This window comes from Apis cerana, linkage group LG1 (assembly GCF_029169275.1).
Source record: "Apis cerana isolate GH-2021 linkage group LG1, AcerK_1.0, whole genome shotgun sequence".
Taxonomy (NCBI): domain Eukaryota; kingdom Metazoa; phylum Arthropoda; class Insecta; order Hymenoptera; family Apidae; genus Apis; species Apis cerana.
The window spans coordinates 18,153,237-18,174,680 of NC_083852.1; the positions used below are offsets into that span (position 1 = coordinate 18,153,237).

The window sequence follows — 21,444 nt, forward strand, 5'->3', positions numbered from 1 at the left end:
CTATCCACCTTTTTATCCATCCACTTCATCCATCGTTTGCTTTGTTTCATCCCTTCTTTGTTTTTCCATTTGCTTCACTTATACTTTAATTCCATCAAGCGATTCATCCTTTCGCAAAATCACTGTTTTCGCTTTCTTCTCTTGGCTTCTTCTCTTTTTTGTTCACTCTACTTTCACTTCGTCTTCTTTTTTTTCCCTTTATTTCCTTTCTCTGTTTTTCAACTTGCACCGAGTCTCATATATTTCTTGCGTTCTCTTTTCTTTCATCCCTACCCTTTCTTCTACTGAGAAGCATCGAGAAGGAGGTCCGATATCGTGGAAGTGCTTTAAGGAGCCCTGTGCTTTCAGTTCAATATTTGCATGGCTCCTCAGCTCACAAAAGAGAGAAATCTATCAATTCCTGTCTTCCGGTGGTGGCTCTTTCACCCTCTCTTCTTCCTCTCTCTCTCTCTCTCTCTCTCTCTCTCTCTCTCTCTCTCTCTCTCTCTTTTTTCTTCTTCTCGCAGCCTCGGATGAAATCATTACCGTGCTGACGGGTATAAGAGAGCTGCTTTTATGTATCGTTGGCAAAAGGATACCAACGACGCCATCTCCTCGCCTCCTGGCAGCTTGCACCGTTTCCTTCATCAGCCATACCGAGACCATTGTATATCGATCAAGCGTGAGATGAACCGTAAATCATGCTTGCACACATTTTTCCTTACACATGACTAAAGATATTTTTGTATCTTTTTTTATTTCCTCTCCTCTTTTTCTTTTTGCTATCATGTCTGACAAAAGCCCGATTTTCTTACTTTTCTTTCAAAATCGATGAGAATACCATCGAAGATTTCGAATTCCGATCCGAATATTTTCTTCCTCGACTCGAGTTTATGAATTCGACTCTGATAACCATTTTTACCAGTGAAAGACGGAGGCGTAGCTGTGGTAAATATCGTTCTAATACACCCGTTTTACGACTTCTTTATTCAGCTGCGAGCTCGTGTAGCGAGGAAGGCGATCGTTGTTCGTATCGATCGTGGAATGAAACGTCATAAATCATATGGACCCTTTACTTCATATACCTACGTGACTAGATTCCTCGCACCCCACGAGCATCCCTTATTGAGCGTAATAAACCACCCTACCATCATTCAACGATTCCATCTCGAAGATCAATGTCCAGAATACTTTAACACCGCTCTCTCTCCCTGCCAAGTGTACTTCACCATACGAACATTCGTATTTTTCATTCGCGCGTGTCGCAAATTTTCCATACGTCTTCCCATGTATTCGCGTCTTAAATTTTCCATTCGACAAAACGTGCCTCTCCATTCGGCACGGATCTAACAGGCAAACAATTCCACATTCATCCCTCTGAACTGAATTAAATTAACAACGTCTCGAGAAACGTATACACTCCACCGAAGGAGAAAATAAACTGGAAAAGACACGGAGGCGAACCGGTAATCTCCGGAACAGTGGAAGAGGAAACGAAATTTAGCTTTCAATTTGCACTCGGGAATTTTCCCTCCCTTTGTTTTTCCCATCCCCATCCTTCTTCTTCCCTATCGAGGACGCGAATCTTGAAATATATTCCGAGCTGGGAAACGACGAAGCTCCGATTCGTCGTTACCGACCAACCAGCCATTATGAGTCCGCACGATCCTCGAAATACCGGCGCGCTTTTTACCGCGTATCGAAGGGGAGTAACAGTAATAAATACGTATCTGAGATGCGCGAGTGCATTTAGCGATCCTCATGAATAAAGCATAACTTTGCCTTGCCGGATCCCGTCGGGAATTCCGTTGATTTTTCCCACTTGGCGCGCACCGGATGGAAAGTTCGCTCGTCGTCCACGAGGAAGGAGGCGTAGAGAGAGGAGCGAGAGGAGGAGGGAAAAACACGAGGTTCAACTTGTCCCTTATTGTTGCGTCTCTTTGCACCTCTTATTGCAATTTTATTCCTCCTATGCTCCTCGAGGTTGCTCCTCAACCGAGGAGGCACGGGGATCGAGTCACTTTTCTGCCCAGGCCATTGCATTTGCTTCACCCTTGTTTCGCGCCTGGCAGTCTGAGATACGATGTTATAAAATTTTATCGTTCCCAGAACTTTCTTACCAGTTTGTTTCTGAATATAAACGAAACCGTCTCCCCTGTGGTGTTATTTCGCCAACTTACTTTAATTTCTTTCACCGAAACATCTATTCATATCTTCGATGAATGCGAATCCCCTGCTCTCGTGTGATACAATTCTCTTAAAAGGATGGCAGTGTTATATGTATATATATATATATATATATATAATTGCTATAATCGAAACTCTCGTAAATCCTTGTACGACTTGTGTTAATTTCCTACGCACTTCTCCTCTGTCACAAGTCGTTCTCCTCCACAAGGATCGCGGTCAACTACGGGAGAGATCGTGGAACGAAACCGGGTCCAAGTTTCACAATTATCGTACGCCCGTATATAACCGCGACAATGCACGAAAAGTTTTCAATGCATCGAGTTGAAACAGAATAGGAATGAAATCCAAGAGGCTTGGGAAAGCGGGACTTAAATTTCCATAAACGCATGAAATCGGACGTCCTCGAAACCAAATGTCTGGAATGCTTCCAGCAGATATCGCGCTTTTCAGGGCACACGGTTGTCCGACCGAGGCAAGAAATGGTAGTGGATAGAGTTGGAAACTATAAAGGGATGGGAAGAGAAGAGAGAAAGAGAATCGGTCATCGAGTATCGTGCCAAAACGAGCCCTGAAACTCCCGTAGGCGCCACCAGCTCGTTCGAACCTTCTACAATCTGCATTCTCTGTATCTGAATCGCATTTATTACGCGGAGAACGCATACGAATTTCGGTAGTAACTGTCGACCCGAAGTCATGGACCCGTGGTGCATGCTGCAACGCACTTGGCGGCGAGCCTCTTGATGCCGTGTCTCGAATCGATTTGCACCCGCGCTTCCACTGCACGTATATATCGCGTGCACTTGTATTCGTGCGACACGGTCTGTGTGTCCACCACGAATGCAATCGGCAACGATGAATTCGTCGAGCAACGAGAAGCATTTTCCACGAGAATGCACCCTCTTACCCTCTTCTTCTTCGCGCGCCTTTCTCGCTTTCTTCCGCCTCTCCTCTCGAACCTCTTATCGCGCCACTATTTTTTTCCACCCCTCCGTTTGTCTTCTATTCGCTCCTGGCTTCTCGCCTTTCAACCCTTACGAAATGTCTCACTGTTAAACGTCCCACAAAATCACTCGCGAATCTTCTCTTTTTTTTCTCCGTTTTTCCTAACGTCTCTCGTAATTCATGCATCCCATTGTGCTCGGTTTTATTATGATGACACGTCTCAGTAATGTGATACAGCTGCCAAAATTGAATTATTCTACGATTCGAAGGTTTTATGTTTAACAAGTACGTGTAGAATGTTAGCTTCATTTAACGCGATGTCATTCTTTTTTCTTTTTTCAAATCCATTCTCTCTCTTTCAAATCCATCCGTTGTTCAAGAACTACGTATTTTTTTGCTCTTTTGATATCGAAGTCACGAGAATTCTACGAGAGAGGCGTGTCCACTTTTTTTTTGCCAACGATTTCGAAAAAGACGATACAAGAAATAGAGGCAGAGGAGGGAAGAATCGAAGAGAGTAGGGAGTAAAGTTATTTGAGGACTAAATCGTTTTGTTTGATGGCTGACGCGGCCTGGAACGTCTTCAAAGAGTCCCGAAAGAACGCGAGGAGGGCATAGGGTGCGGAGAAAAGGGAGACTCGCATGGTAAAAGAAGGAATTTCGCGTGGATACATTTGGAAGAAGAGGCGGAGAACGAAGCGAGTGTAACCAGGATGCGCGTTTATCTCGAAAGGGGTGGTTTGAACACGCCTCGAATATCGTCAAGGTGAAAATCTACCCTCGTCTGATTCTATTTTAACGCATTTAGCAAACATGTCGCCTTTTTCGCGAGTTATTGGTAGATCTACGGTAGCGTGGTTATGCTCGGTCGAATTCCTTCAGTTTCGTGTGAAAATCCGATTTCAACGAATTTCTGGCGCGCGACAAGCCAGACGAGGAAAGTTCTTTGGATTTACTCGCGACGCTTTGCCGAGGCGTTAATGTCGTTAGGCAAAAGAGGGGAGAGAAAGAGAGAGAGAAGAGTAGGGGTGGGTAAAAATGTTTGAGCAAATTAAGTGGTTTCCGACCACAGAAGAGCGGGACCGGATATAAAATTACTGGCGGGAAGGAAACTGTTTCGTGGCTCGTTTCACCGTTTGGCGAACCGAGAAGGGAAGGGAGAGAAAGTTCTAAAGGACTTTGAACGATGGTCCCCTCGACCCGCTAATTTTGTTGTGCCTTTTTTTTTCTTCTTCTTCTCCTTCTTGCTTTTGCTGTCGACGATGTTTTCGGTTTGAGAGTTACTCCTTTTTAACGGACATTCGCCAAGTTTGCAACTTTGGAGTTTATTTCGATTGAATATGAAATGACGGAGAATGTATATCGACGATAAATCGAACGAATTTAATTTAATTAAATTTCCTTTGACGTTATTAAATATTTCTATATAATTAATTACGATCGATTACGTAATATATCGGAAATTCATCGTTTTAAACTTTTGCCACAGCGTAACGAGGCGAAGATAGTATTCTTTGTATAAAAGAAAGGAGGAGTAATCGTTTTACTTTTTCTTTTCTTCGTTTTATATATATATATATATAGAAATCATTCGACCGACATCGTTCAAAACTTTGCCCTGATCAAAGAGAAGAAACGTAAAATTGCATTCCCGTGGCTGCTTGGGCCAACGTTAACCCGCAACGAAACGCGATAACAAAACATCTGGCTCGCACAAAGCAAATTGTAGAACGAGTTTCATTTCCCTTTGCAACAATCAGCCCGACCTGTTTACTGTTCCCGGAGGAAATCGGATTTCCTGATACGAATAGACAGATATAACTAGATAGAGAAAGGTTACACGTTCGTCTGCCTCATCCACGAAGCCCGTTAACGTCCTTTTAAGAGACAAAAGGTCCGTCTAACTCGCGTAACGACGTTAATCCCGCCGGATAGAAATTATTCCCTTGTGCTTATTCGATGGGAAATTGTGCTCTCTTATCGCATGACTTGAAATCTTCCCATTCGAAAAAAACCGTCCGATTTTCGGATATAATGGGAAAATAAATATTACGACGTTTATAATGGAAGAAAGGAGAAAGAAAAAAGGGGAAAGAATCGTACACAATGCGCGTGAAATGAGTTCGTAACTCTATCGATTTAGAGAGTATTCTCCGGTGAAGGAGTCATCTCGACGCGATAATAAATATCGGTCTGGCTCAACCCTCTGCAGGGGGTCGAAAGAGCGTCACACTAGGTGGCAAATAAATACTCCTTTCCCCGTGGCATCTCGCGAGGCCCTAAATTCCAACGTGAGGCGAATGACTCCACGATCTGTCTGCGCGCTTAACGCCTCTCCTACTCGTTTTGCATGTTCGCACTATGTTGGCGCGCGATGGAGTGAGCAGTATACCTGAGATTGTTTTGCACTCACCTCGCTCCATTTATTGGTCTCCCACATGGGACACGAGATGGGGTTGCAAGTTTCTTGGTTATGAGGCTTGCGCGAGTTGCTGCACTTGTGGTCGGGTAACTGGAACGATAAAGATTTAAAGTTTCTTATTTGGATCTGTCTAAAAAAAAAAAAAAAGAAAAGAAAAACGGACAGATTTTTCCTATTATTTTTCTCTTCATCGACTCGAATCGATTGCGATACCCGCCATTTTTTTCACGGATCATGATGCTTTACACGTATTATATTTTCTTACCGCGTACGTGACATCTTCTATTACCGGGGAAAATATCATCTACTCGCTGCCGAGGAACTGTACAGGGGGATCAGCGTAGGAGAAGATGCAAATCCTCGCAATGCACGATACATCGTGTCTAACCATACGTATTTCTAGCGGTACGTGTGTTCCCAGCCGCTCTTGTGTCGAGTCTCGGATGAGAGGATTTTACGGTGGTTGACAGAGAACCGCGAGCGGCCCTTGCAGTTTAAACGAACCGAATTGGGTTAGGGTTCGTCGGGTTCGTCGCCAAGCCGACGTAGAAATGGACGGGCGGAAAGATGGATGGATAGACACGTAACTCTGTGACAATTCTAGCAGCCATTCTAGAGATCGTAAAGCCTCAAAGACGAAGGAAATTATTAACCTATTTATGCCGGGTGTAACTCCTTTCGCGCGGACTCTTGGGATTTATATTAGAGAATTTCGAGAGTTCGATCTGGCGAATTACGGTCCGTAAAATAAAAGATTCGATACGGTGGAATGAAATTCCGGAGATAAAGTGGATCGAATTTTCGATTACGTTATCGTTATCACGGCTCGCTTCGATCCTCTATGCTCGAAAGGGTATATATTCTTTCTAACCATAAATCCCGGTGGACGCGACGTTGAAATTTCGCGAGAAACCGAATAGATTTTCTCGTCGTCGCGTGGCTGTGCGAATACGATGAAAATAAAATCTGATCGATTCTTCCGGCGCCAGACGGAGGGAAGCTGTGTATCGTTGTTGTTTTAGAGCAAAACGAAAAAGGGGACGGATAAAATCCTGGCCAAAATCCCGGAATTTAATATAAAGGAAATATTTAAATTATCTCTATTTCGGATTTTATTTGTACCTTCGTAGTCTCATTGCCGTTCTCCTCGGTACAGAAAATAGTTCTGGTCCTCGATCCACCCCCGCAGCTAGCGCTGCACATGCTCCACTCGCCGGCTACCCATCTAGAAATATAAAAAGAATCAATTCAAACGCTGGTTTAACTGGAACTGAGGAATATAGGTCTGTTACGTAACGTTCCGCGTTCATAAGCTTCGTACATCGTTATTTCCTCTTTTGACGAACGTTAGAAGGATGTTTGTGAACGAATGTTTTTCAAATTTTTTTTAACAAACGATCCGAATCACAGGATGTTCGCGTGCATTCGAAATGAAAAAGCTCGACAGCCGAATTAAAAATCGAAACTTTTTCCTATCCTCAGATTGTCGTTCAGTTGGAAGTCATCTTTGATACCGCTGGGATTTTCCACGTTGAAAAAACTCGCGTACAAATTCTAGATGAGAGTACATTGATCGAAGATCGATACCTACAATGTCGTTAATTGTGTTTTCTACACGTTCGGTGAATTTTCTGATTGGAAGTATTCAATGCCGAACACACGAAAACATGGAATTGATCACGAAGAAAACAAATGCACGTCAATCTGAGGAAATAATAGTTGATGGAATGCGAATAAAAATACGTTAATCGCCATAGACTCTTTCAATTTCCCTATATCGCGTGTTTGCAAGGTGAAAATGTTCAAGGGTGGCCAGACGAATTCATCGATCGCCACTAACACGAAAGTTTTGCTTATACTATATTTGCTTTGCGATACTCGCCGACTTGCTCTCGTTTCTGTATAAAACAGCGTGTAAATACACGTCGATACCGTTCACCTAATTCCTTTTTTCTTTTTTTTTCTGTTATTCGAGTATAAAAAACCATTACGTTAAGAAAGCAAACGCTCGATAATAGATATTCCATTATCGACCATACTTCTAATTTAGATTACCATTCCCATCGATTGTTTGGTCGATACCGACGAAACTCAATATACGTAATACATATATGCGTTTTCCCTCCTACGGCGTAGAATCATCAACCACATGTTCAATTACTCTCTCTCAGTCTGCGCGGATTATATAGCCAATCTCTCTACGCAAACCTGATCGATCGATGTTAGTAGCTGGATCGTGAGATTAATCGTCAAATGTTCCGGAAAACGCTTAATGGAATTTAATTGGGCCTGTATCCCTAGCGCGACATAGAATAATAGCCGCTGAAGTATTCAGTGGCTTAATACACAGTTGCGGGTAGGCAGCGGTTTAGAAATCCCCGGTTCTCCTGGGGGATGGCCGAAACGTCGACCACTTGTACCGGCCGAACCGAATTAAACTAAATTCTCGGCCCGGCCAATTAGCACCAATTTAACGTTGACGAGACCTACTACATCGTTGATTTATAAACCTTCGCACCCTGTCAACCTTTCCAATCGTCCCCTTTTCGTTATACTTCTTGTTTCGATTTTTCACGATTCACGCCGCCGATCAATCACCGTGTTCCTTCGTCTCGTAACACAAATATTTCCGATTAACGAAGAGCGACGTTCGATAAATTATTCATGATCCAATTACGACGATTGTAACCTTATTTCGAGAACGATTTTATCGAGTTCCTTTTCGGTTTGTAAAATTTAACACGAGAGACGTTCGATAGAATACTAAGATAACCAAGGATTTTAAATTTTGTTCGAGTTCGAACCGATTTTAAATTTTATATGTTTTGTTTTTTTTTTTTTTTTTTTTACGAAAAATAAATTTTTCTTCCCTGGAAGTTAAGGATCAATCGTTGTCATAGAATTGAGAATGAAAATATGGCGCGAATCAATCGCGTGATTCGCCTCTTGTTGGAAATTAAACGATAGTTGGAGTAATCTGAGACACTCGAGATTCTGGTTGGTGCAGCGTTAACCGTGATATTCTTGGTTACGTGCATCAAGAGGCGAAGTTTAACTTGCATATAATAACGTTAAACAGCGACCCGGGAACAACGAAGAGAGCGAGGACTTGATGGAATTTTCATAATTCAAGCTTGCGAACGTTATTTGCTATTTGCCTTTGTGTATCGGGTGAAAATAAAAACGAAACTACTAATTCTAAATCCGCACAAAATTCTGAAGCATTAGGGGAAGGTTTGTTTTGTGATGCTCCGCCACGCACGACTGAAAGTAAAAAGCATCCTTTTTATTTCTACCCCGAGACGAGTTGGTTGAAATGCGCGAGTGCGAATTCACGGTTGAAACGAGAAATATTGCGGCGTCAGAAACGAAAAAATTCGTTTCCATTTATAGAATGACAAGATATTTTTCTTCAAACATTGAGCTTTAGTTGATTTTGTTGCACTTTGTTCTTGAAATTTCGACGAAAATGAGAGAAGTATTTTAGTAATACTTCTTACCGTTTAAATAAAATGAATTTCTTTCTTAAAACTCTTCAATTCTTTGTCGTATTAGATTAGAATTATATGGAAAAATCGTATTTTTCTGAATATTGTGTAAATAAGTGTAAAATTTATCTAAGAATATAGATTGAATGAATACAGGTAAATTTAGAATCTTCAATATTAGTAAATTTATAATAATATTATATTTCCAAAAATAAATATATTAAATTATCAAATTTAATTCATCTCAAAACTGGATTAAAATTAAAACGTTATAATTCCGAGAATAATAACTTTCAGTCAACGAATGAAAGATCATTAGAAGCATCGAATCTTACTCTTTAAAATGATTTTTAAATTATTCCGATACGACTTCTGGTTCCCGAGATATCGTCGTAAAGAAAAGGGTAATTTTTAATGGTTCACCATCTCTGTTTTTGTCGTTTATTCGTGTTTCTCGCTCGCAATTTGCCTCACTGACCTATCTTAAACTCGAAACGAATACCAGACGTGATTCCTAGAAGAACGTAGTACGCATTCCCAGGAAAGAAATGTAGGTCAGTGAGTCGCGCGTATCCATTCATAATTTTTGCGCTGTTTTAAATGTTATAGAGTTTTTATATTTCGGTAACCGATTGAGATATTGCAATAAAACAAAAATTGAATTCAATATTATAGTTTCCTTCGTGTTCTGAATGGATTTTGATGAAAAAATTTATAATTTCTTTTTATGCTTTTTTTACACATAAAGCGAAACTAATTTATTATTTCGAGCGATTGTAAAGTATATAGAGACTTAATTATTTAATTTCAAGCTTTTACATCATAATTTCCATTGCAAAGCAAAAAAAGTATATTATACATCGCGTTTTAACAACGTGTTACGTTTTATATATCTATTAAGAATGATTCGCGGCGAGTTTTTTATCCAAATTTCGTGGCCGACGTAGTGTCTGCCTGTCTGGAAAACGATTCTCATCGGAGCAAGCTTTAAAGCGTTGCTTTTTATCCCCTTTTTCCTTTATCCAGACAAAAGAACAGGCCGTATCGTTCCAAGAACTAAGATTATGTCTTCGAAAAAATATCCCCGAGACGTTCTCTTCCCTTTTCTCGTTATCCCGTCCGATCGTTACGCTTTATCGCGAACAATTTCAACCCTCTTGGACGATCATATTATGAATCACAGAAATAAATATGTCCTTTCGTTTATACTTTTTTCGTACATACCGAATTTGCAAATTGAAACTACTCCTGTTCTCCTTCCCAATTGTTGAAATTTATTTTAAAGAAGAATATAACATTTAATTAACAACTTTTTCCATACAACAGATAGAATAATATAATGCAAATATTTCCGAATTAAGAAATATTCCTTCTTAAAGGATCGTTAATTTACATTCGTTTCGTATATTTTTGAGATTCCAACCAATTTTATCGCGAATTTCTGAATTACGAGGATAGCAAGACAAGAGCAAGGCACACATTCTCGCGAACATGGAAACCGAGAATGTAGGAAATAAACCGACTCTTATTTCTTCTTTACACGGATCGTACACGTTGACGAGAACACGGGACAACAAGGATCATCGAGCGAATCGGAGGGTTGTTTTCACAACCGTGGAGGAAAGATTCGCATAAAATTCGAACAATTCGTTTAAATAACTTTTTCAGGGACACGGAATCCTCAAGGATCGTTCGACTGGCTGGTATTTTACGACCGGTAGATCGTTTCGCGGAGTTACTCTTACGATTTAGATCGCGATCTCTGTAGGAAGAAGCGCGCTTTACGTCGACACGAGCCGTTTGCTTGTAAGAAAAACACCCATATCGCTGGACGAATTGTTTGTCCGACAGTCGGAGAGAATTCTCGTTCCTCCGGGCTGTTCGTTCACGGTTTTTCGACCGTGACACGTGAATCGACGTTAGGTAAAAGAATGGAGAGAAAAAAAAAAAAAAAGAAAATGAAAAATGCACATGACGTGAAATGAATTCTAAGATAATGAAGAGAAAGAGCATCGTGATGTTATTTTTTCTGATTACTTTTTTTGTAATGGTTAATGAAAGGCACGCGTAAGGAATGTTTAAGGATGAAGGATAAAAATAAGTAGAACATTACTCCTTTCAGACAATTGATTTCTCATTAACTTCGTAGATCGTCAAAAAGAAGATTAAAAAAAAAGGTTCCCTCTCTAAAAATAAAATAAAAAGAATCTCTCGATGTATCAAAAAAAATTCGTAAGACTGTGCATTTCACGATCCATGCATTCAATAATATCAACTATAACGCAACACGTTTAACTACTAAATTACTTGAATAAGAAAAATAATTTTACTTAGATTGGTATCGATAGCACGAAGTTAGAAAATTTCTAACCAAACGATTCTAGCCAAAGTGGATTCAGGAGGATAAGGGATAGACATGTCTCTCGTAGACTGGAGGAGACTGGAGGCTTGTTTTTCCAAGTCTCTTTCAGAAAGAGGCCCGTCGGGCTTTTGCTCTTTCCCACTCTGTCCGTCGACTAATGGCCGTTCAGTCCGTTTGAAAGCTTCGGTCCATCGTTTCCAAGCACCAATATTGCAAGTCTACATCGGCCATCGTATTCGTTTCTACGCGGTTTCCACGCATGCACACATACACGGATTGTCTAACAATAATCGGGACTGGTTGCTTGCTTTGTCCGCGGCCGCGGCGGGGAAATTGGTGAGAGACGGAAGATTGGCCGGCGTTAATCCCCAAAAGTGGGAGAGTTTCCGATTGCACGAATGGAGCACGTGGAAAACGCGAGAATTTCGAGCAGCTGCGCGAACGGAGTCAAACATTCTGATCGTAAAATCGAAACGCTCGATCTCGAGGCTGCGCGATTAGAAAAGCTTTAATGAAGTTCCTGGCCATTGATTTGAATTCAAGCCGACATCGCGGCTTAATTGAATGTTGAGCGTTTGGATTACGAATATATACATTCCGATAGACGAGATATTCTGGCTCGATACGTTGCATTTTCAATATGGTTTCTGGAATAATCCAAAGAAAAGGTAAAGATAAAAGATAAAGATCCAAGAAATGGAGATTAGTGAAGAAAATTAGTAGATATATTTGCGAGAGCTTATTATGTAAATTAGAGATTTAATAAAGTGTACATAAAAAATTCTAATATTAATAGTACTATAATAAAAGCAACATCGATACCATCGTATATATTAAGAAAGTAACCATAAAAGATTGAATCATCAGCGTTTCAAATCGTGGCCATCGATCTCTCGAATGAAAATATATCAGATCGATTCTTTTTCTCAACGATGACCGTGGAAGAGAAATGAATAGAAATCCAGACATCGAGGACCAACGTTGCCCTCGATGGAACTACTTTTTTCTAACGCAATCCACGACGCGCGTAAAAATCGGCGAACAATTTGTCAAAATGGAGCGTTCTTTGTGTTCGTTCGTAAAATAAAAAATAACGTTATCCGCTTCGATACGAAAATCCACTAACGTCTAATGTTCTTTGACACGTGCACGCAGGTCAGACGTCGAGGAAAGTACTCACTTTGCGGTGCAGGGGTGCGTGTTGCACGGCATCAGGGTCTTCTCTGGTCTGTTGTCGGGATCGCAATAGCTGTCGTCTACCACGCTCTCGTCTGGGCCGATAGCCTTGCACACAGCCATAGCAATCTTGAAGCCTGAGAAAGAAGAATCGTATTTTACCTCGTGATCGGAAACAGATAAGCGAGGCTTGAAAGGTAAAAATAAAATCTTTCTTCGAGAGGATCGCGATCTTATTCAATTTGTGATAATATTTTAACAATATTATTTTAGAAAATAGAAATAACAGTAAAAATTGACTATTGATTGAATCTGACGTAATAGTATTTAAGGAACTGTTTGCTGATAATGACAGATTATTGTTATTCGCGTTCTAAAATGTAGAGCAAAGTGTCATTTAAGTGACGTTTTTTCAATAAAGTTTTATCATTTACGAAGCTTTTTATTTCCATCCCCGGTGGACAAGCGAAAAGATGTGTTTATAAAAATGTATGACCGCTAAATTCAGGACAATAGAGAGCATGAAATACTCTCTATTGGACGATGAATCTCCATTTCGGAAATATACTCGAAATAATCCTCTCTGAATCTTTATAACATTTTCTACTTTACAAAATTGTACCCTTAATTCCGAACATTCATTTTAAATTGTTTCAATTTTAATCGCAAAAAAAAAAAAAGAAAAAACAGGAAAAATAAAATTTTCCGACCGATACTCTCGTCACATTTTCATCTGAAAAACAAGCGGAAACGAAAATTTTCGAGCGTCTCAAGGAGGAAAGCAATCTCGACGCAAACGTACCAAAACGATGATAAGTGGGGAAATGAAGCGGTTTAAGTAGCCGTTATTAATTTCGGGAAAAGGGTAAGCGTTTAACGATTCGCGGGGCTCAAAGTTCATTAGAATTCATTGCTCCCAGGTTCGATGTAAATGGACTAGCCGGCGGTGAACTAATTGTAAGTGCTTCAACCGAATGAACTTCGTAACCAACCACTCACCTCCCCCGCATGATTTCGAGCAGGCGGATATCGATTCCAAACTCCACGAGTATCGCGACTGGCAGCTCGATCCGTTTCCTCCGCACACTCCGCAGGGATCCGTGTTCTTGTTGCTGCCCACTCGCAGGTCGCAACCGACTTTCTGAAACAGAAATCACCCAGGCTTGATTAATATTACGTTCACCCAAAGCTCCCCTCTCTTTTCACCCGCTAAGCGTTTGTCTTCGCGTTTATGGTCAGTGAAATACCTCGCGGGATAATGTGGCTTTTGAGATATATATATATATAGAGAGAGAGATGAGATGATCTTGGATATCATTTAATTAGCAATTCGCTGGAGTGCGATCAGATAATAATTGGAAATTTTTTAGTTTAATTCTGAATCGATCGCAGAAATGGATATGTAATCTAAATTTTTGATGTAATAATTTTTTCATTGTAGAATAATTCTCTTTGTTTCTTTAGCAATTTAATATTCACTTTTTTTTAAATAAGTAATACGAGTCAAAAATAAATGAAAAATAAATGAAGAAGAAGGAATAAATTTAAACAAAAATTTTTTAGATGACGATAATTCAGTAATGGACAAAGAGAAAGTACAAAATGGTTAAAATCTTCAGCTATTATTTACACTGCATATAGAATTACTTGAGAAAAATTGGCCTGTAAAAAATCTCATCTTTCCCGGAATACGAATGTTCCTATTAAATTTGCCAATGTTCTCGCAACAAGTCTTTTTCTCTTCGAATGAAAGGACAGGTAAAAAGATGGAAATCATTTGCTCCATTGATTTTTCATTGCTTCGATTCTAAATCGTTAAGTATCAAGATGCGTAATCAAGATAGATAAGTGACAAATAAATCGTAAATCGATACTTAAACTCGAAGGTACACGTTAAGTCTCCGTTTAATAGCGACTCAAAGCTATTGATCCTCGAGGGTGTATAATCTAAAGACGATCCTGCTCTATGTCACGCACTCTCGGGAAGATGTTCGATTTGCAATAAACTCTAACTCTGTCTCTTGGTACCGAGGCCGTAAACAAATTTTCGTCTCAAATAATGTAAAATACGTTTTCTCGTCAATCTCTTCTCCTTCCTTTTCTCGAAGGAAGGAACGATTCGTACACGTCGATCAACGCCTCACTCTTATCCGTAAATAGAATACGAACGAATGTTAGTAGATGTCGTGAAGGTTCTAGTCTGTCGAGGTGTCAAAGTGTGAAAGATTAATCAATGAAAGACGAAAAAAAGATGGAGTGCTGGATGTCACTCTTCAGATTCTGAACGCGACTGATGCTGCTGCTGCTGCTGTTACTGCTGCTTGTCCTGTACAAATGCACCAGCACTTTTCAGGAATAAGGAGGTGGAGAGAAAAAAAAAGAAGGAGGAAGGAGGAGAAAAAAAAAAAGAAAAAGAAGCTGACGTCGATTCGTGACCTGGCTCGGACGGCAAACTGATTTGTCATTCAGGTTGCATGGAGGTTTGCTCCGAGGTCGGGAAGTACATTATTCATCCCTTATCCGGGCGAGAAGAGCGAACGAAACTGGTGGTAAGGTGCCAACCAAAGACGAGACGAGGAAGGATATGGATGGGGGGATGAATGTAAAAAGGGAAGACACGAGCCTAACGAGATCCTGGTCGATCGACGGGGGTAATCCAAGATTTTGTCAGATTACGATCGATTTGAATATATGTTTACATCGGATCACTTTCGTTTCTTACAAAATTATTTAAAATTGATTTACTCAATCTTTTTGTTAATATAAACTCGTATAATATAAATTTCTCTGCGCTGACTGAATTCAATATACCAGATGATGCGATCCATTGAGTGTGTTCTTCGAATGCGATACCAATATGATGGAATGAAAGAGCGCATATAGCGAGTTTCCGAATGGCTAATATTCAATTGGAACGATCGAGCAAGAATTTTTTGAGAAATTCTGTCAATTCCCTGTCTCGCTTAAGCAAAAGCTGGTGCAACGTGTCTTTTCATCGGGAACACGTTCGCTGTACGCCGGCATTTAGAAACAGCATTTACACTTCAGCGAAAATTCTTCGACAGTTGGAAGGTACGTTCCATTCGCGGAATTCGCGTTGGAAAGTAACTTTGGTGAATCATGTTTCTCAACGAGAAGAAAAGAAAAAGAAATTTAAAAAGGACCAGAGAAAAAAAAATATCAAAGAAAAAAAAAAAGAACAGAGAAAAAAATGGGTAGGAGAAAAAAAGAGCGAGAGAAAATGTTGGAAAAGAAAAACAAGGGGAAAAAGGAAGGCTAAAGAAAGAACTTGAAGTTTACTTAATCGCGCCAACTATGATTTAACGGAACTACTGAATAGCGTTGCAACTTTGGCTGGAAAAAAAGAAAAAGAGAAAGAAGAAAAAAGCTCGAACAGCCTCGAGAAATCGAATAGAAACCGAACGAGCGTTCGGTGATACCGTGACAGGACGAATTGAGATTTAATTTTACACGAGGCCGAATTCGTTCCGCGACCTTTCTTTCCACCATGCATCGATGCACGTGTGTATCCATTGTACAGCTGTGCGAGAGGTCGGCTTCGTGTACACCACCGGGATTTCGAATGGAGTTTAAATCTGGGTGGTACGCGATTTCAACAACACGAAACAATCTTTCCTCCTCTCCCATTTTTTTTCAACCATCCCTGTTCCTCTTTTCTCCTTTTTTCTTCTTCATTCCGATGGCTCGATTGTTTAACCTCGGTTACGAAATAGGATCTCAGGTCGTTGTTCGAAGAACGGTTTTAATCGAGCGCACTCGAGCCACGACGACGGAGACGGAAAAGATTTTCCGATCATTTTTATTTCACGAAAGTTTGAATCGAAGCAAGTACATCCAACGAACAAATCAAATTACAAATACTTTGAATACGCGAGTTATTTCAAAGCTACTTTTTCAAATGCAATCTACATTTCAAATACACTTTTTTCGGTCGGAGTTAACGCGGTTTTTGAGTGCTTTCGAAAAAAAGGAAAAAAAAGAAAAAAGTGGAAAAAGGAAGACAGAAATCAATCGAGCGATAGAGGCGAAGAGAGTAAATTGAAAATAACTCTTTATCTCGAAACCCCATTTTGGACGTTTAAAAAATTCATAGAGATTCTCTCCCAGTTGGCGGATCTCTACCGGACGAAGATTTTTAGATTCTGTCAGGGACAAATGTGAAAGGGACAGGTCGCACGCGTATGACATATTCACATGTACGTACTGTGTCCACAGCACACGCGAGCGCGAGCGCGCAAACAGAACGGAAGAGACACACAATACGGGCGTTCAGGATTAGGTTTACTTTGCCCGAGAAGTGGAAACCTGGAGCGGAGCCCCGTAATTGAAGGATAGGACCATCGAAGCAACCGGTTATTTCTCTAGGTAAACAAGCCAAGAGAAACGGGCAGCCGGCCGGGCGTGCAAAATGAAATATCGTGGAACTTAAACGGCGCCGATCTTCCTCTCTCCCTCTGGCTATGCTTACTATCCACGCTCGATCCGTGCAAATAATACCTTTAAATCCAGTAAATACCTCACCAATGGCCCCACGTCTATGAAACGAGAGATATGAGCACTCGTTTTGAAACACCACCGGAGCTATTCTTCGGATTCCGGAATGGAGAAACTCGCGAATAAATTAACGCGCGCTTCTTTCGAATGGAATTCGATGTTTGACGATCGAAACGCTTAGAAAGGAGGATAATTATTCTCCGGTGTTCTATCCTCTGCTATGGCTTTCTAAATATTTACCTATTCCACTTGGGACGCGATAAAAAGAGGGGGAAGGGGGATGGGAAAAAAAAATCTCTCGCCCGACCGTCATTTCATCGAATCGTTAGATAACAAGATCTTGGCCGAAAGGTAAATCGCCGATTTCCGCGACTTTTCGTCTCTCGGCTATTTCGTTACGTAAATTTGACTGGAGTTCAATTATTCAAACCGGCTTTCAAGGTTCCATTCGGCAGTCGGTACACCATCCACAGCCCTTGCCATCTACCGGAGTTAGCCCATTACGCTCAATACACTCTTTTCCCCGCCACGAGCGCCTTCTCATCCCCCTCTCATTTCGCTATCCACACCACCATCCAGACCTTCTTTTCTCTACATTCGTTTCTGCCTTTTAACATAGTTTCCCGGAGAATGGGATTTCCCGGGGTGCAGACGGACTCGATCACTTTGTCCGCCTTATTCTGCCCGGTTTCACTGAAACGATGGAATTTATCATCGAGCCACCGAATCGCTTCTATATCCTTAATTTCTTTTTCCTTTTTTTCCTTTTCTTTTTATTTGCATCGAGTTGTTCTTTAGAACGAAGAGGATATTATGAGCCTCGTATTGTACCGGAATAATCTTCAGAAGGGTACTCGTGATTCTTTCTCTCTATCTCTTTTGAGACACGATTAAAGGTGCATTTATCTTCTACTTTTGTGAATAAATTATTATAATTATGAATTTTCATGCTATTATTCTAATTTATATCCCCCTTTATTGATCTAATTTATACATTTTAGTTTGGACAATGAAGCTAGCTATTTATAGAACGTTTTACGTTTAAGAATTTTATTAATCCTTCGCTTCTTTTTTCTTATCGTTTTCAAGAATAAAGAAGAAATAATTCCGAAAAATTTCTGTAAAATATATCGTTTAATAATAATCGATAATTTATAGTTAATAACGCGATATATCGAGCTCGAACAAACAGTATTAAAATTAACGAATAAATTCGTAGAATGACAATAAAATTTGCGTGTACTCGATTACTGAAACACGAAAATACTCGAGAAGGGGTAGGATAATATGGCGGGTCGATTTGCGTTACAAGTTATCCGAGCGTACACGTGGAAAAGCGCACGAAACGAAACAATTGGAGGAATTCCCGTGGATGGAAGACAAACTCTAATGAGTCGCGATAGCACAAAAGCGTCGTGCACTTATCGAGCGTGTCCGATGCTAGGGAAGGGAAAGCTCGTCGGAGCTTTAATAATGCAAAACCAGTTTGCGTTTACCAGAGCTCGGTTAGTGCTTAATTACGTGGACCCGTCTGCTGATTAGATATTGTCCTTCCAACTTCGCCGCCACTGTCGTCGCTATGAAATCCCGTTAATTATTTCTTGACGCCCCCTTAGACGTACTCGTGAATCGTCCCCGCTTCTCTAGTTTCTTCCTCCATCCCCCGATGAACAAGAATTTCTTGCAGGAGCATAGTATTTTCCCTCATCGATTCTTAACACGGTGTTATGATCCCGTGGAATTTTCGTTCTTTCGAACGTGAAAATTTTGCGATCACAATATGTACTTTTCGACGAAAATTTTCAAGAATACAATTTTCCATCACGCGATATCTTTCGAAGGCATCTATCGTGTTTGGTCACCCTGTAGATGAAGCGGTAAACAATATCAATATTGGTAAACGTTACCTTCTGTTGGTGTTCCCAGACTTAAGGCGGCTTGCAACTACTTAAGGGGTTAATCGACGAAAGTAGCTCCCTCTCGACATGGCCTGTTTCTCGGTACACAGAGTCGTCAACGGTGTAAAGTAAGATCGAATTAACTTAATGGACGAGAAGTGCGGGCGTCTCGACGCACCCATGGTAAATATTGGCCGAGGACGAGCGGACGACGCCTCGTTAGTTCGCATTTTCCTTGGCCGAGGAAAGAAAAAAGAAAAAAAAAAAATACATGCGCACAATCATGGGTAGAAAACTAAAAGTTATAAATAAGTTTTGGAGTCCGGTTGAGAAGAAAGATTCGGAGAAGAAAGAGAGGTTTGGAAAGAGAGGATAGAGGGGCACAATGTATGGCTCCACCTGAGCAAATTTCTTCGAGTTTCCACCGGAACTTTCTTCCTCCTCGCCAAGTTTCGACAAGGGATGCAGCAATTGCGACTTAATTCTTAACCGACGCTTTCATCGTAATCCCGAGCCAAGGGCTACGATCGCATATTTAAAAGTCCGATCTCTGCTTTTAATTAATCATCTCTCGAAGTCGACTTGCCTCCGGAATTCCTCGAGTCGGAATATAAATTAGGAAGTTGTTTCGAAGAGGTGAAGAAGGAGATGTGGATGGATAGGGAAAAATAATACTCGTTAAAGGCGACAGTTTTTATGCGTAAATGAAAAAGTAAAGTTCGTGAAAAATGTAAATACGCATTTACATATAAAAATACGCGTTGGAGTAATGTTCGTGTAATGATGGAATACGGACCGTTTTTCCGATAAACGTACACGTACCGACTTCGCTTTTCTCCTCTCCGAGTGTTGTTCCCTGTATATTTTCAAAGTGTTTCAAAAAACATATGGCTTCGTAAAACGAAAAGCTAAAATCCTGATTTTATTCCGCGCGAATTTATCCTGTGCAAATTTCAAAGATACCTGCATCTCGATCCGAGATAAAATGAAGTCGGCTTTGAACGTATCACGTGTACACAAACGAGTATGTTAAACGTATATTTAGCGACACGATGAAAACTTGCAAATGAAACCACCAAAATTTTATCGAATTTCACGAGCGTATGTAACATTGAATAAAAACGCCCGATAAAAACTAATTTTTTTTTCTCTTGTTTTTATTATCTTCCAAAAATCGATATTTCATTTATAAAGGTTGTCATCGCCAGCACTCTCAAAATTCTCCCGGTAATCGAGATAATAATATTTCGAATTTACCAACGTTATACCAACTATGGCTATGGTATACGGTTGACTAATGACAGACCTGTATCACTGATCGATGTTCGTCGAGTTTTGATATAGACAAATATTTCAATTTTTAAAAAAATATCATGTATCGAACTTAACTGTATCGCACCAACAATTTATAAGTACAATGAACTGTTTATTTGATCAATGTTTGTTATTATATTATGTTATTATCACAACTAAATTATGTACGCATATATAAAATGTATGTCAAAAGTTCATATATCAAAAAAGCTCTGACCAGTAAATTTAATTTATAAACAAGTAACAAAAATAACAAAAAATATACACGGAGAAAGACATTTTAACCAATGAAAATATTTTCAACATTATTGCGCGTGTGCTAATAATTAACGTGGAAGGAACCTTTAATTAACAATGGCAATTGTATTATTCTATGGCTACGCCGTGTATCCATGGGTAAATAAGCTGTTTCAATATGTATACATATGCATCGTATTTATATTAAATATTGATGTAGCTTGCGCTAATGTTTCACATAGTCTAAATAATATTCGAAGCGAAAGCATCCGTTGGTATCGCTGATATTATTATAACGAAATATGATAAGCCGTTCCTCGTTATCAATTGTTTAATTACCAAAACTTTGGAACGGATTTATTTTCGTTAAACGAACCTCGAGGCTTAAAAAAAAAAAAAAGTCAACGATGTCTAAATGATGAACGTAGGGATGGACGTTGGATCGGACGAATCGGTGATATTTTCCTGCGTTTCAACGCAGCACATCTCTGTTACGAAATTACGCGACACAGGAGGATAATTTGTTTGCGATAAATTTAATCAAAGATAATAAGCGTGTCGGGGGTTGTCCATTATTGTTAATTAATTTAAAGATTGGAATATGTTACAATTAGTAATAAAATGAAGTTTCATACTGTTCCGAGAATACAGTATCAAATATTGACAGGGAATACGACGGGTCGATACGGAAATTTCTAGCGTGCCACGTCATTCGAATGGTTTGCATTCATTATACGAGTCGAGTGAATCTCCAGGATTTCGGACTATTATCAACTCGATAATTGTTTAACTCATTAATATCGTCGCTTTTGTTTCTTATAACTTTTATATAATTCTATGGATTTGTGGTATTTTCAATATTGATTTAATTTTAAGATTTAATTATGGTGAAATCGAATAATATGAATAATACGAATAATA

At 39.9% G+C, this 21,444-nt stretch overlaps 1 protein-coding gene across 4 annotated transcripts in view; it reads right to left on the reverse strand.

The window, feature by feature from the left end:
• LOC107994300 (protein madd-4) overlaps positions 1-21,444 on the reverse strand; it is a 187,460-nt gene that overhangs the window by 12,557 nt on the left and 153,459 nt on the right. For all 4 annotated transcript variants that reach the window (XM_062087273.1, XM_062087272.1, XM_062087274.1 and 1 more), the window contains 4 exons: positions 13,559-13,700; positions 12,564-12,696; positions 6,656-6,758; positions 5,525-5,623 (listed from right to left, as the gene is read on the reverse strand). In XM_062087273.1, the coding sequence (XP_061943257.1) occupies positions 5,525-5,623; positions 6,656-6,758; positions 12,564-12,696; positions 13,559-13,700 (477 nt within the window). The remainder of the gene's footprint in view (positions 1-5,524; positions 5,624-6,655; positions 6,759-12,563; positions 12,697-13,558; positions 13,701-21,444) is intronic.